The sequence below is a fragment of the Phyllobates terribilis genome, unplaced genomic scaffold, assembly GCF_046119375.1.
Source record: "Phyllobates terribilis strain yellow unplaced genomic scaffold, ASM4611937v1 Scaffold_12__6_contigs__length_324123572, whole genome shotgun sequence".
Lineage (NCBI taxonomy): Eukaryota > Metazoa > Chordata > Amphibia > Anura > Dendrobatidae > Phyllobates > Phyllobates terribilis.
In genome coordinates, this window is record NW_027362772.1 from 158,422,119 (window position 1) to 158,436,528 (window position 14,410).

At 45.2% G+C, this 14,410-nt stretch overlaps 1 protein-coding gene across 5 annotated transcripts in view; it reads right to left on the minus strand.

Annotated features, from left to right (window-relative positions):
- LOC141172342 (carnitine O-palmitoyltransferase 1, liver isoform-like) overlaps positions 1-14,410 on the minus strand; it is a 43,574-nt gene that overhangs the window by 28,521 nt on the left and 643 nt on the right. For 3 of the 5 annotated variants that reach the window (XR_012252456.1, XM_073656449.1, XM_073656446.1), the window contains exons 1-6: positions 9,094-9,213; positions 5,281-5,444; positions 4,339-4,478; positions 4,066-4,237; positions 2,428-2,529; positions 1,608-1,745 (exon numbers count right to left, since the gene is read on the minus strand). Coding sequence is in view for 4 of the 5 variants with exons in the window: in XM_073656449.1 (XP_073512550.1) it covers positions 1,608-1,745; positions 2,428-2,529; positions 4,066-4,237; positions 4,339-4,478; positions 5,281-5,421 (693 nt within the window). In the remaining variant the exon portion in view is untranslated. Of the gene's footprint in view, positions 1-1,607; positions 1,746-2,427; positions 2,530-4,065; positions 4,238-4,338; positions 4,479-5,280; positions 5,445-7,433; positions 7,551-9,093; positions 9,214-14,410 lie in introns of those variants that run through there. The other 2 variants (XM_073656448.1, XM_073656447.1) reach the window with 2 other exon arrangements.

Genomic DNA, 14,410 nt, shown 5'->3' on the forward strand with positions numbered 1-14,410 from the left:
TTCTAAATTGTCGGGTACCGATGCTGAATTGCCGGCCGGCTTTTTTAAAGAGACGGTGCATGAAAACACTATTATTTTTTTTAATAAATCCTTTAACACTAAATGACAAGTACAGTAAACTGAGCGCTGCCATCCCGCTTGTCATCCTTCAGAGACACTGCAGAGCGCAGGCATTATGGGAACTTCTGATTCCGGTATTCGATATTCTAAAAGTATTGGAACTCAGTATCGGAACTCCGATACCGCGAATATCGGTCGATACCCGATATTTCAGTATCGGAATGCTCAACACTACTCAGGACACAACCACAAGGTATCCGACGTCTTCCTCAGGACACAACCACAAGTTATCCAACGTCTTCCTCAGGACACAACCACAAGTTATCCGACGTCTTCCTCAGGACACAACCACAAGTTAGCCAACGTCTTCCTCAGGACACAACCACAAGTTAGCCAACGTCTTCCTCAGGACACAACCACAAGTTAGCCAACGTCTTCCTCAGGACACAACCACAAGTTAGCCAACGTCTTCCTCAGGACACAACGACAAGTTAGCCAACGTCTTCCTCAGGACACAACCACAAGTTAGCCAACGTCTTCCTCAGGACACAACCACAAGTTAGCCAACGTCTTCCTCAGGACACAACCACAAGTTAGCCAACGTCTTCCTCAGGACACAACCACAAGTTAGCCAACGTCTTCCTCAGGACACAACCACAAGTTAGCCAACGTCTTCCTCAGGACACAACCACAAGTTAGCCAACGTCTTCCTCAGGACACAACCACAAGTTAGCCAACGTCTTCCTCAGGACACAACCACAAGTTAGCCAACGTCTTCCTCAGGACACAACCACAAGTTAGCCAACGTCTTCCTCAGGACACAACCACAAGTTAGCCAACGTCTTCCTCAGGACACAACTACAAGTTCTCCAGCTTCTTCCTCAGGACACAACCACAAGTTAGCCAACGTCTTCCTCAGGACACAACCACAAGTTAGCCAACGTCTTCCTCAGGACACAACCACAAGTTAGCCAACGTCTTCCTCAGGACACAACCACAAGTTAGCCAACGTCTTCCTCAGGACACAACCACAAGTTAGCCAACGTCTTCCTCAGGACACAACCACAAGTTAGCCAACGTCTTCCTCAGGACACAACCACAAGTTAGCCAACGTCTTCCTCAGGACACAACCACAAGTTAGCCAACGTCTTCCTCAGGACACAACCACAAGTTAGCCAACGTCTTCCTCAGGACACAACCACAAGTTAGCCAACGTCTTCCTCAGGACACAACCACAAGTTAGCCAACGTCTTCCCCAGGACACAACCACAAGTTAGCCAACGTCTTCCTCAGGACACAACCACAAGTTAGCCAACGTCTTCCTCAGGACACAACTAGATTGTGATTGTGTCCTGAGGAAGAAGTTGGATAACTTCGAAACGTGTAGACTTCATGTGGTGTGGGCAGTATGAATCACCTTACAGGCTTCCTTTAAAACTCGTAAGCAATATTATTCCATCTGATCATTGATTAAAGAGAATTAACCCAAACATTTCTCAGCAGAACATATCACAATTAACTTCAAGATGAATAAAAATGGTTCTTACATAGTTAGAAGCCCACCAGGACTTCAGCTTCAGGTACCACTGGAGTTTAGGCGCCAGTTTAGATTCAAAGTCTTTGGCCAGTCCGGTCATACGCTTGAATTCCTCATCGTTCATCAGAGGCCTCACCGATTCCAGGTACTGAGGATAAAGAGTTAACACCACAGCTCATTGCCTCACATTTCCTCTATCTAGCTGACAATTTCGATACACGATGAGTGGAACTAAAATAGTTTTCCTGGCCCGTACAGCAGTCGGATATTTTCCTTGAAATTATCCATTTTAACGTGTCCTCTTCACAGTAATCTGTACAGCTCCAGAAGGGCAGGAATCATTCATGGCATCACTGTGCACTTAGAGGGAATCTGTCAGTAGGATGAACCTTCCTAAGTCGTCTATATGGCTATGTAGGTCATAGGAAGCTGAATAAAATGACACCTTGACTTCTGTGATCTGATGTCTTATTCCAGAGAAATCTACATTTCTCGGGGAGATCTGTGTCCGGCCCATAGATCTTAACAGTTCATTTAAATATGAAGAAAAATGTGGATTTCTCTGGAATAAGACATCAGATTGCAGATATTAAGGTGTCATTATATTCAGTTTTCTATGACCTACATGCCCACATAGACTGCTTAGGAGGTTTGATCCTACTGAAAGTTTTCCTTTAAGACACAACCATACTTTTTAGGATGACGTCAGGGCCATATGCATTTACTTAGCCATCAGCATCGGTGCTCACATACTTTTGGCCATTATGAGTGTTTAAAATCCTATTATCTGATAAAACTGAACAAAAATGTCTAGGTTTGGCTAAATTTACCTTTAGCATCGTGTCTTTAATTTTTGGAACAGGAAGGCGAGGAAGCGACGCCTGGTAACTGTACAGCATGGGCTTACGGCCAGAGAAGATCTTCACTAAAGTCTGCAAATCAAAGAAACTGTTAGTTGTGGTCAGGAGACCTGAGGTCCTACTATGTAACCATTTATATTGCTTATACACGTGAGAAGTTTATAGGCCTCCTGACATATGATGTCACTGGATAAAGATTGTGCAGAGACCCTGAATCCAGCGATGTATCACTTACTTGGCTGCTTGCTGCACTTTTGACAAAAATCTGTGTTTTCTCTGCTGAAGGTCTACCAGTTCTCTCATCTGCAGAGGTTTGTATAACCCCACCCACACCACTGATTGGCTGCTTTCTGTGTACAGGCAAAAAGCAGCCAATCAGTGGTGGAGGCGTTGTTGGACTACCCACAGCAGGTTTACTAGTCCTCTATGGATAATCTCCTGCTGATAAAACTGTGATTTTATAAAAACTACAGCAAGCAGCCTAGTAAGTGACAAATCGTTGGAATCAGGATCTCTGTCCCTACAATATGTTGCTCTTGGATTAAGTGGTAAAAACCTGGTGACAGATTCCTTTTAAGGGTTTCAAGCAAAAAATAGTCCTAGAACGATTGTTATTATTGGCCGAATAACATTTCCAATCAAGATTCCACTTTGAGATTCTATTTATCTACATCTGATTAATGATCACTAGTTTTTCTATAACATAATAATATCTCCTCTCGTTCTTCCCGGCAGATCCCTCCACCTTACGGTCGTCAATCCATTGACTGATTATGATTTAACCAACTATTCTCCACATGTCACACCCAGCCCCGTTCCTCCAAGACTTCAAAGTTCAAGCAAACATAGTGGATAGTGTAACAGTGCGGTTAAGGGAACACTAACCACAGAAAATGCACAATATTCAAAAAATATCCCAGCACTTCCTCCCTTAGTCTCCTCCCATTGTGTCTCGTATTTATATAAAGAAATCTTCTAAATTTATGTAAGAAGATCAGACTACTGCCCCTACTGCTCCTGTGTTTGGCTGTAAGATAACTGGCTGCAGCAGAAGCCTCCCCCCTCTGCCATGTCTGCAGTAAGTCAAAAAATCAACAACGGGGGAGAAAAAAAAATACAGTGAAAACTAAAAAGTTAAAACCAAAAATAAAATCGCTATTTTTGCTGTATTATTTTTTTTTGCAGGAAAGTGATAGACACCACAATGGAAATCATTACGGTCAATAGCGTCCATAAAGTGCCATTTGTGTCGGATCTTACAAACATGAATGTGAGCAAATCAGAGTTGAGTGGACCTTGGTCCAGCAGCCATGATGGTTGTTCATGGCCACTAGACCTGCGAACCTCTTACAGGGTCATCCTTGGCGGCTCTTCTGATTAGTAGGCACTTGCGTCATCATCTGCGGATCTCAATGTCGCAGCGGCCTACTAATCAGAAGAGTGGCTGGGACTGACGCCGGTAGGAGGTTCGCAGGTCTGGTGGCCATGACCTACCGACGTGGTCGCTGGACCAAGGTAGTGTGAATTTTTTTGCTCCACTTTAGCACAGAGCCTTCGTAGGGTCACAGTTTCTATGTCATAAAATAAATATGTTTATTACATGCTTACCAGCCATAACTTGGTGGTGGCCGACATCTTGCCGTGCTGATCGTACATCCAGCCGTGATATGATAGGAGTTGTTTTAGGATATATCGCATAGTCATGATGAGTGCGAACCACAGGCCGGTAGAGAAGAGCAAGGCGCTGATAATACTCTGTCCTTGGTGGGATAAGTAGCCACTGCGAGATAAGGAAGGAAAACTTATACAAATCTGCGCCTGATCTTGAGCTTTAAAGTGGAGAAGCCAAAAGAAAAGAAACACGGACAACGGTATACATACCTTGCTGGCAGATGTTCTTTGATTTTGCCAATCATGCCCATGGATGGGTCCACACGGGCATACAAGGTCCCCATAATGGCAATCACCACAAAGAGCCAGCTGGAAGGGCTGGCGGGATACACTCCAGTGATGAAGCTATTCTATAGAGATGAAAGGTGGACGGATTAGAGGTTTTGATCAACAAATTTATGGACTTTTCCATAGCGTTGCTCATGTGCAAGGTTGGACTGGCCCACCAGAGAACCGGAGAATCCTCCGGTGGGCCCTCCTTCTCAGACTTTGCAGCGGCTATGGAGCCCTTGAGTCGGGGAGAACCCAGCGTCACCATCTGGATTTAAAAAGTGGAAATTTAAAAGGGTATTCCCATGTCGTACATTTACGGCATATCCATAGGAGATGCCAAAAATTCCAATAGGTCCTGCGTCATTTTTGAGTTTGAGGCCCCGATGCCCTTCACTGTCCCCCCAGCCTGATCATTTCCCCACATTAGGCTCTGCTCACATTGTGACCTCCGTTTACCAACAATGCAGGGACATGTACATGAAATGGGTTATTCGGGCCCAACATATTTGTAGAACAGGTCATCAATCTCCGATGGGTGGGGGTACGACATCCTGCAACCCCACCGATGAGCTATCATTTGCTCTGGTGGTGTCCGGACGTAAACATGCTGTACAGAGCTGTAAAGTGTAGCTCCATTCAATGTGTAGCAGCCACTGCAAAGTCCTGCAGATCAACCCTTTTTTTTTTATACAGAGGCCTCCAATCTTTTCTAGCACATATTGCAAAAAGTGATGTGAACCTGGAGTTAGATGGATGACCGGTCCCACCAAAATCTTCAGATCCGGCCGACATTTAACTAATCTCTGCTCCCCATGTGAATGAACTGCCCTCGAACAGATGCTATGAAGCAGAATACCCAGCATCCCTGACACCACTCACCTTGAGTCGGGCGAGTTTCTTCTTCCACGACCGCAGTCCTGAGAGGTAGATCTGTTTAAGTGCTTCATGGCTCAGGTGGAGGTCGATCCCTTCTGGAGTAACCGTAAACTGGAACGCCACAGCCTGGTGGGCTTCAGCCATGTTGGTGACACTTCAGCCCCAAGCTACAAATGGAATATGAAAAATGGCCATTAATACAAGGATAAAAGTCATCTGCGCGTCCGCAAAAAAAGTCATCTGTAAGGACTCATAGTCCCTGGATCCTCACCGATCGCTACAGTGTGCCAGGTACAACCACAACACTTTCTCAATGGATAAAAGTTAGTTCACCTTTACCAAAGTGGATTTTTTTTCTAGTTTTATGGAAATAAAGTTTAAAGTCCATATAATGAATGGTCCATACTTAAAGGGGTGGCCCAAGCCATGCTTAACACTAGGGTGGGAGTGTAACATGCTGAGTGCTGACAGCATGTAATACACTCACTGTTAGGATCGCGCTCATGGAGGTCATCACGAGCCCGTAAATATGGGATTAGCAAGCAGACAATCACATGCCGACCACTTCTTCTGCTACTTCCTGAGAGCAGGGGAAGAGAAAGTGGTCGACACATGATCGCAAGTCTCACAAGAGAGATCAAGTCCATCACACATGTCCTATAAAACCTCCATCTATCACCATAATCGTTATCGGCAGCACGTCGCCTCATGCACACAGAGGATGTGTGTTCCCGTATGGGGACAGAACGATCGCACTTTTTACTGTCGACAGGTGCTCGTTAGGGGGCAGAGATCGGCCAGTCTAAATGTACTGTAAGGCCCTTATGGAGACGCCATGTGCAGCTAGCTCTCCGTTCAGTCACTGCCTGAATGCAGCGGTCTCACCAAGCAGGTTGGGTGACACCTATTTTCCCAGACGAGCGGAAAAAAAATGTAAATAAAAATCATAGCATGTACAAGTCTGGTCCATTTTACAGATTAGGTAAAAAACAGCTCCCGGGTGCTATGCAAATGAAAACACGTAGCCAGTCACATTTGCAATTTGCGTGGCCCAACGTTAGAATTCCCCTCCCCCCGATATCGACAGGTTCAGCCGACAGTCAAATGTGTATGGGGGCGCTAAGGATCTGGCATGTCCTACTTTGGACTATCGGATCCTTAGCACTGTCAGGGATGTCTAGTAGCAGCTCTCTCATAGGCAACACAGGAGAGCTCTGCAGAGACGGCTGCCGGCCCAGACAATCGGTGGAATCATAGTTGAGCCGATAGTGCTCTATTGTACATGGGTAGCTTTAGTACCTGACCTAAAGAGGTCTTGTGTAGAGGTGACAAGGGCATTTATACATGCAGTCACTGTATTTATGCCTCTGCCTGGGCCACTCGTGCCTCCCCCCGGACCACTTGCGCCTCTCCCGAGGCCCATCGTGCCTCTCCCCGGGTCCACCGTGCCACTCGTGCTTCTCCCCGGGCCACTCGCGCCTCTCCCCGGATCCCTGGTGCCACTCGTGCCTCCCCCCGGACTCCTCGCGCCTCTCCCCGGGCCCCTCGCGCCTCTCCCTGGATCCCCCGTGCCACTCACGCCTCTCCCCGGACCCCTCGTGCCTCTCCCCGGACTGCTCGCGCCACTCGCCGGATCCCCTGTGCCACTCGCGCTTCTCCCAGAACCTCTCGCGCCTCTCACCGGATCCCCCATGCCACTAGCGCTTCTCCCTGGCCCACTCGCGCCTCTCCCAGGACCCCTCGCGCCTCTCCCTAGGTCCCCCGTGACACTCATGCTGCTGGGTACAAAGGAACCTGTCAATCACTTTGAGGATTTTTCCATGTCCCTATACCATGCAACATAGTCTTATGACAGATCCGCTTTAGTAAATTATTTTCTAGTAATACAGTAAAATTCCAGTAATCCAGCATCACCGGATTTCCTAGTGGTCGCAATAATGCCGCAATTTTACAGCGAGTCCTAGACTCCGATCCCCAGGAGAACGACACGAAAAGCCCAGAAATAAAAGCACTACAACTCACATGATCTAGCAGAGAAGAAAAACTTATTCCACCCCCCAGAGCACTAATCTAGAGAAGGAAACCACAAACAAGCAGGCACTGGATGATAGAGCTTAATAACCCGTAGATAATTCATCAGAACGTGTCTGGCAAACCTGAGGATCAGAGAGACGGAAAAGCAGAAGTGCTGACTACTACTACACCCAGCATGTATGTACACTCGGCCACGTGATGCTGCATGTATATAGGGCAGAGGTCCCGCTCGTCGCCCTGCACACACCCATAAACCACAATCCACAAACTGACTGAACTCTAGACAAAAAAAACTCGTGACCGGCACACTACGTCACCAAATTTCCTGGATTTCTGTCCTAACCTGCCCCTAAGGATGATCACAATAGGATAGTTAAGGTCGCGTTCACACAGTGCAAAAAAAAAAAAAATTCACTGCTTTTAACAGTTCAAAGAAAGTAGATGCAATTTCAAGAAAACTTCGCCCCCTGTATGTTTATAGACGCTGTTAAACTGCGCATTTTCTGATGCAATTTTTCTTTATAGGCTTCTATGCGATAAAATAAAATGCATTTATAAACGCAGTTGCTTTTTTAAGCGCATTTCTGCACCAAAAAATGCATTTATAAAAAAAAGAAAATCCTAGTGGATTATTTGTGCAAAATAATAATGAAAAGTAATAAATAAATAAACTATTTTTTTTAAATGATGCAACCGTCTGGAAGGGACTAATGCTGTGACTCTTGCGCCTGTGCAGTTAAAGGTGCGCTTTATTCGACCCTCCCCCAGCGCCTATTGAATGGAGGTGAATTTGGCGCATGAGAATGACAGAGGTAGAGACTCCGCTCCAGCATCCAGTGCAACGGTACCCAACGGCTAGAAGGAAGGCCCGTCAATCTCTTACTTTCCGATTCGTCAGAGATGGCGCGACATGTCACACAAACGATGCCATGCCAGCCCTGGCTAATCCACATCAGTGCTGGGAATACTGGAAGGGAAGAGACTTGGGGGCCTCCCGTCTAGCCGTTGGGTGTCATTGCACTGGATGCTGGACCCCTCCCTATTTGCTGGGATTTGTGGATGCTATAGGACGCATCATCCCCATTAGTTAAGGATTGTGCCGATAGAGAAGGTGCAGGCCATAGACCCCCCGACGCCATCGCGGGAGACTATATACAACGTTGATGGACTGCAGTACAAGAAGGGGTTAAGGGGGTTGTGGCCGGCGCGGAATTCCGCCAGCACAAAGTGGTCGCCGACCTCCCCTGATGTCATATCTACAGAGCAGCTCTTCCTCTTGATGGGGTGTGATTGCCGACATCAGACTGATTGATAGCAGGGGTGCCGGCTGTCATTCAGTATGATGTCCGCAGTCACGCGCTCTTGACAGAGCAGAGCGCAAGAGGAAGAGCAGCTCTGGAGATCAGTGACCGCTCTGAGCCGCTCAGGAGGCAGTGGAGAAAAAAAAATCATGACTAGGACACACATGATCGTCTCAGGGATTGGCTGCAGCGGTCATGTGCGCTGTAGATTATGTCACCGCTGCAGCCCGCCAACAATGACAGTTATAGCAGTTACCAGCTACCTCATCTGTAAATTTGGCAGCATCATCACCCCCCCATCTATGATAACACATCAAGTGACGTCACATCTGCCGGTCAATCATTCCTCATACGTCACTAGGTCCTCAACAGCTCCATTTCCTGTACGTCAGAGTCTACCAGAACAAGCAGTGCAGTTACTTTGCTTTCTGTCGACCGGTTATGAACGGTAACCGAGCGCAGGCATCATCGCAAAACTCACCGGACAGGACAGCGCATGAGCCGGGAGGTCTTGATTATTCCCCGGGATGAGAGCGCGCATGCGCAGAGCTAGGTGGAATCGAGAACAGGAAAGTAGCGCGCCTGCGCAGTGGGGGAGCGTGACGTCACCAGCGCTCGCTGCTCCTTCTGCTTAATGACAGAGCTAAAAGCAACAATGTAACTATAATGTTAGCAAAAGGAGGAAGCGATGAGGATGAAGGGGATGGTAGGAAGATAATGCTGGGGATTCACAGAAGCTGGTTCAGCTTGCAATTAGTTGGAATGCATTTGGTCAAGTGGTTGCCCTGCCCTCAGAGGATAAGGTGGGGGATGGGAAACTGGTAAAAAATGGTTCTGGAAGTTTATGAAAAGTGATTACATCAGTTCACACAAATTTTTATTTTTTTGTACGTGGATTTTTCACGCAGATGCCTTAAAAAAACGTTTTCTTCTAGTTTTGATACTGTTGTCACCTTATTTTTTTATAGCATTTTTAATATTTTTTTTTATAGAAACATTAGGATATATTCACAATGGGCCCCGAGTCACCATTTGTGATATATCAGTCACTTTTTTTTGGGTCTTTCGATATTCGTTGCCATTGTTTGCGCCAAATTCTTTAAAATGGTTCATGAATTCGGCGTAAAATGAAATCTGCACTTTATTTTTTGTCTTTGACCTTTTTTTTGTGCCTTTTCAGCAGCAAAATTCACAGATCCTTTGGAAAAGTTGTAAAAATGCACCAAATTGAAAACTCCACCGGAAACCTTACTCCAGACGAGGACTGGAGTGAGATCTGCCCAAAAAAAAGGGTGATATTTGGTAAAAGTGCCATTTTGTGAATCTGTCTAAAACATCTGGAAAGGAAAAGTCCACATCACAGAGTAATTGAAGTGTTTTTTTAAAGCCTCTTCACACATCCGATTTTTGCGTACGATATCTGTGATATTCTATGGGGCCATCACATGTCTGACTTTTTTTTTTCCCTGGACCAAGTGGAGACATGTCCAAGTCTGATCCGAGGGTCCAAAATCAGCAATGCAAGTCTATGGGTCCATGAAAAAATTGGACCTCACTTGGATAATTGCAGCGCTGGGGTCCTGGGTTCGAATCCCACCAAGGACAACATCTGCAAGGAGTTTGTATGTTCTCCCTGTGTTTGTGTGGGTTTCCTCTGGGTTCTCCGGTTTCCTCCCACACTCCAAAGACATACTGATAGGGAATGTAGATTGTGGGCCCCAATGGGGACAGTGATCATAATGTCTGTAAAACGCTGCGGGATATGATGGCACTATATAAGCACAGCATAATAATTAAGTGGGGCTTGATTTTCATGAACTGTCAGAAAGGAGAAGGCAGAGAAACCCTTTTTTTTTCTTAATTCTCCCTGTACGAGAAAATCGGATGACACTCAAACTCTGGTCAGAATACTTGGTCCGATGTCTGAATGAGGCCTAAATGTGGATTTTGCAGCAGATTCGCTTCAAAGTCCACATAAAAAACTGCATGTAGCTTTAAGCTATGTTCACACGTTGCGTTTTTGCTGCTTTTTTAATGCAAATTTTAAGCTGCGCCAGCAACATTGGAGAATCCTCACAGTGCACATTGTGCGCAATATAAAAATTTCACAAGTCTGCTGTCACATAGGGTACAAGTCTGCAGTCACTAAGGCCAGACAACCCCTTTAAGAATTCTTATTTTACCAACAGAGTATTCTGTCACATAGTGGAATGAGCTACAATACCTCACACAACCTGTGGATGGATAAGGCACTGGTTTTGTAAGAAATCAGCCATGCTTTTCTAATGCTGGAAGCCCCTTAAAGGGGTTGTACCGGATTTTTTACAACATGGCATCTTTTAGAAGCAACACCACACCTGTCCACAAGTTGTGTGGGGTATTTCGTCTCAGCTCCATTAAAGTGAATTAGGTTGAACTGTAATACTATATATAACCTGAAAACAGGTGTGGCGCTGTTCAAAGAAGGCAGCAATTTTTTTTTTCTAATCCTGGACAACCACATTAAGGCAACCTTCTAGAAAGCTTTAGGTCCTCAAATCAAGGGGCAGTGATATCATTGGTGCACAGGGACCCTAGAGTTAAGGGCAGGTGTGTAATGATTGCCTGCCGGGTCCCTGAGCTGCAATACACACCGCCGGCCAATCAGAGGCTGGCAGCTGAAGTTGGCAGGTGGCGCAGCGATGTCATATGTCATTCATAGCTGACACGCTGATGTAAGCTACCGGCCTCTGCGCTTGCTACAGATTAGGACGCTGCGCGACGTTGGAGCTGGGGGAGGTAAGCAGAATGTTTTTTTTTTTTTTATGTTATAGAACAGCGTCAGAAAGGGGACATATACCAGGAAGAAACCCAGGATGGGGGGCATATATACCGGGAAGGGGCCAGGGATGGGGGACATATATACCAGGAAGAAACCCAGGATGGGGGGCTTATATATTGGGAAGGGGCCAGGGATAGGGGACATATATACCAGGAAGGGGCCAAGGATGGGGGACATGTATACCAGGAAGGGGCCCAGGATGGGGAACATATATACCAGGAAGGGGCCCAGGAAGGGGCCCAGGATGGGAGATATACCTGGAAGGGACCCAGGGTGGGGGACATATATACCAGGAAGGGGACATTACTTATATTTCCATATAAGATTTAGAATGCTACAAGGGTCCATAAATCTGACCAACTTACAGGCCCAAATTTTGCACCGGGTCCCATCTGACTAGTTACGCCACTGTGTGAGGGACCCATTTCCACCTCCAAAACAGGTGAAATTGTGCATGATGATGAGCTATTAAACGGCAAAGGACCCATATATTGTTCTTGCACAGTGCCGCTCCTTGTCTATGGTATCTGACTACATACAGGCATGTAGTCTGTAGCCATAGAAACACAAGGGTCTTTATAGAATTAATATCCATAAAACGGCAAGAAACATATATATTTTTTAAACAAAATCATTTGCAAAATTGTTTAATTCTCTATTTTAGATGTCGTACAAAGGATTTAGAGGTGGATATCTGGAGTGCTGTGGTGTTTTATGGCCTTGCCCCGAGGTGATAATCGGATATAACCTGCAACACCTTGTTCTCCTGTTCTCTAAAGTGCATTTCTGATCTATGGCGGTAAAATCTGGACTCATTTTAGCTGCAGGGCGTGATATTGCTTAATGGGTGGCAATAAATTAATTTATTATTTTTACATGATGACTCAGAATGGAGGGTGGATTTCTCAATTTGACACCCAAAGTGCAATAACAAAAAAGAAAATGCTATAAAGTGAGAGTAAAAATAGTTAAAAATCATCAAAGTAATTAAATGAAATGAAAGACTCAGCGTTTTGTACATTTTATTCCTAAGAGACAGGACGTGGGTGCCGGATTTACCTCTTACCCACATGCTGTGTTAGTACATGGTCTTGTTGCTTAGCAACGCACATGGTAACCTCCATTTTCCCTACATATCTGCTATTATCAAGGTTATTTATGATTGACTTGTCATGTCTGGAGGCCAAACGTATGCTGTAATGGTGTCAGGTGTCAGCACTGTACACACTTGGTACCGGGTGACACCGACACCTGAATGTACTAACACGGATACAAGGCCTGGGAGTAAGGACACTACACTGCCATCACACGTCATGGAAGGATAGGTTTATTATCGTCGTGGATTTCGAAGCATACCCGCTCCAAAATCCTTCTCAAAAAAACCTCTTCATTTCACATGAGGAGATTTTTGAGAGTTTTTTTTTTTTTGCTGACAAGGTTTTAAATAGCACTTATTGCAAAAAAAAAAAAAATATTAGTGTATGTTCACACTGCGCCTTTTAATGTTTATTTTTTTAGAAGGTCAGCTCAAAAAAAAGATGGAAAAATCTCTAAGAAAGCAAAAGAATAGTCCTACTAATTTGTATGGGGAAACAACTTGCAGTTCATTTATTCAGGCTTTTGGATGTTTCTTAAGGCTGTGTTCACACGTTGCGTTTTTGCTTTGTTTTTTTTTTTCTGCAGGCAAAACCTGCTCTCTTAGCAGTAAAAAACCAATGTCAAAAAAGCAAGTTTTAAACAATTTTTGCTGCATTTTTTACAGCGTTTTTGTCAGGGTATATTTGTCTCTTGTGCATGCTGATAAAGTTTAGTGCATAAAAAAAAATAAATAACTTCTTTAGGTTTTGGCACCAAAAACGCAGCAAAGCCTGATACCTCTGTTTTTTGCTAAGTTTCTGCAGCGTTTTTGCACTTCCTATAGTTTTTCAGCAACCAACGCGTTTCGGGGCCTTCCTATCTTCTATTTTGGAGCGGCGACGGTCCCATTTCTCCCAAATGCCCACCTGCGATTGGTCTTGCAATGATGAAACAGCAAATATGAAAAACTGAGGTTTGAGGTCGGTGCATCACTCCAAAGTAGAAGATAGGGAGGCCCCAAAACGCGTTGTATATCTTCTACTTTGGAGTGACGACTGTCCCATTTCTCCCAAATGCCTACCTGGGATCGATCTTGCAATAATGACACAGCAAGTATAAAAAACAGGTTTTTGGTTGGTGCGTCGCTCCAAAGTAGAAGATAGGGAGGCCCCAAAACGCGTTGTGTATCTTCTACTTTGGAGTGACGACTATCCCATTTCTCCCAAATACCTGCCTGGGATTTGTCTTGCAATAATGACACAGCAAGTATAAAAAACAGGTTTTTGGTTGGTGCGTCGCTCCAAAGTAGAAGATAGGGAGGCCCCAAAACGCGCTGAATATCTTCTACTTTGAAGTGATGCACTGACCAAGAACCTGTTTTTTATTCTTATAGTGTCATCATTGCAAGACCGATACCAGGTGGGTATCTGGGAAAAGTGGGACCGGAAGCTGCTCATACCGGTGTGGCAGCCAGGGCTGTTGTGCTCCAAGCACAACCCGCAGGGTCACCATGAACGCCCTACTGAGATACAGTTATGCAAATGTGTTCCCCTATAAAGCGCAATTTTGCTTCTCTTAGTACCTGTAGATTGTGTTGGGGGGACATATGGATCGCTAGGTTGAAACTCATCCGAATCCACCAATTTTAATCAAGACTAAAGTTTTTGGTCCATGCTTCGCTCCAAAGAACAATATATGGGCTCTTTCTAGCCTAAGAGCTCCTAAAATGCAAAATTGCACCTGCTTTGGGGGTAGAAATGGCCCCCGTTTGCACCAATGATATGTCCTCTAAAAACAGGAACACCGAGAATTTTTGTGAATGGAGGAATTGGAAGAGATCACTGTTGGTCCAACTATCGTTTGACAACTATCTCATGTATACGGCATGCTTTATTTTTCC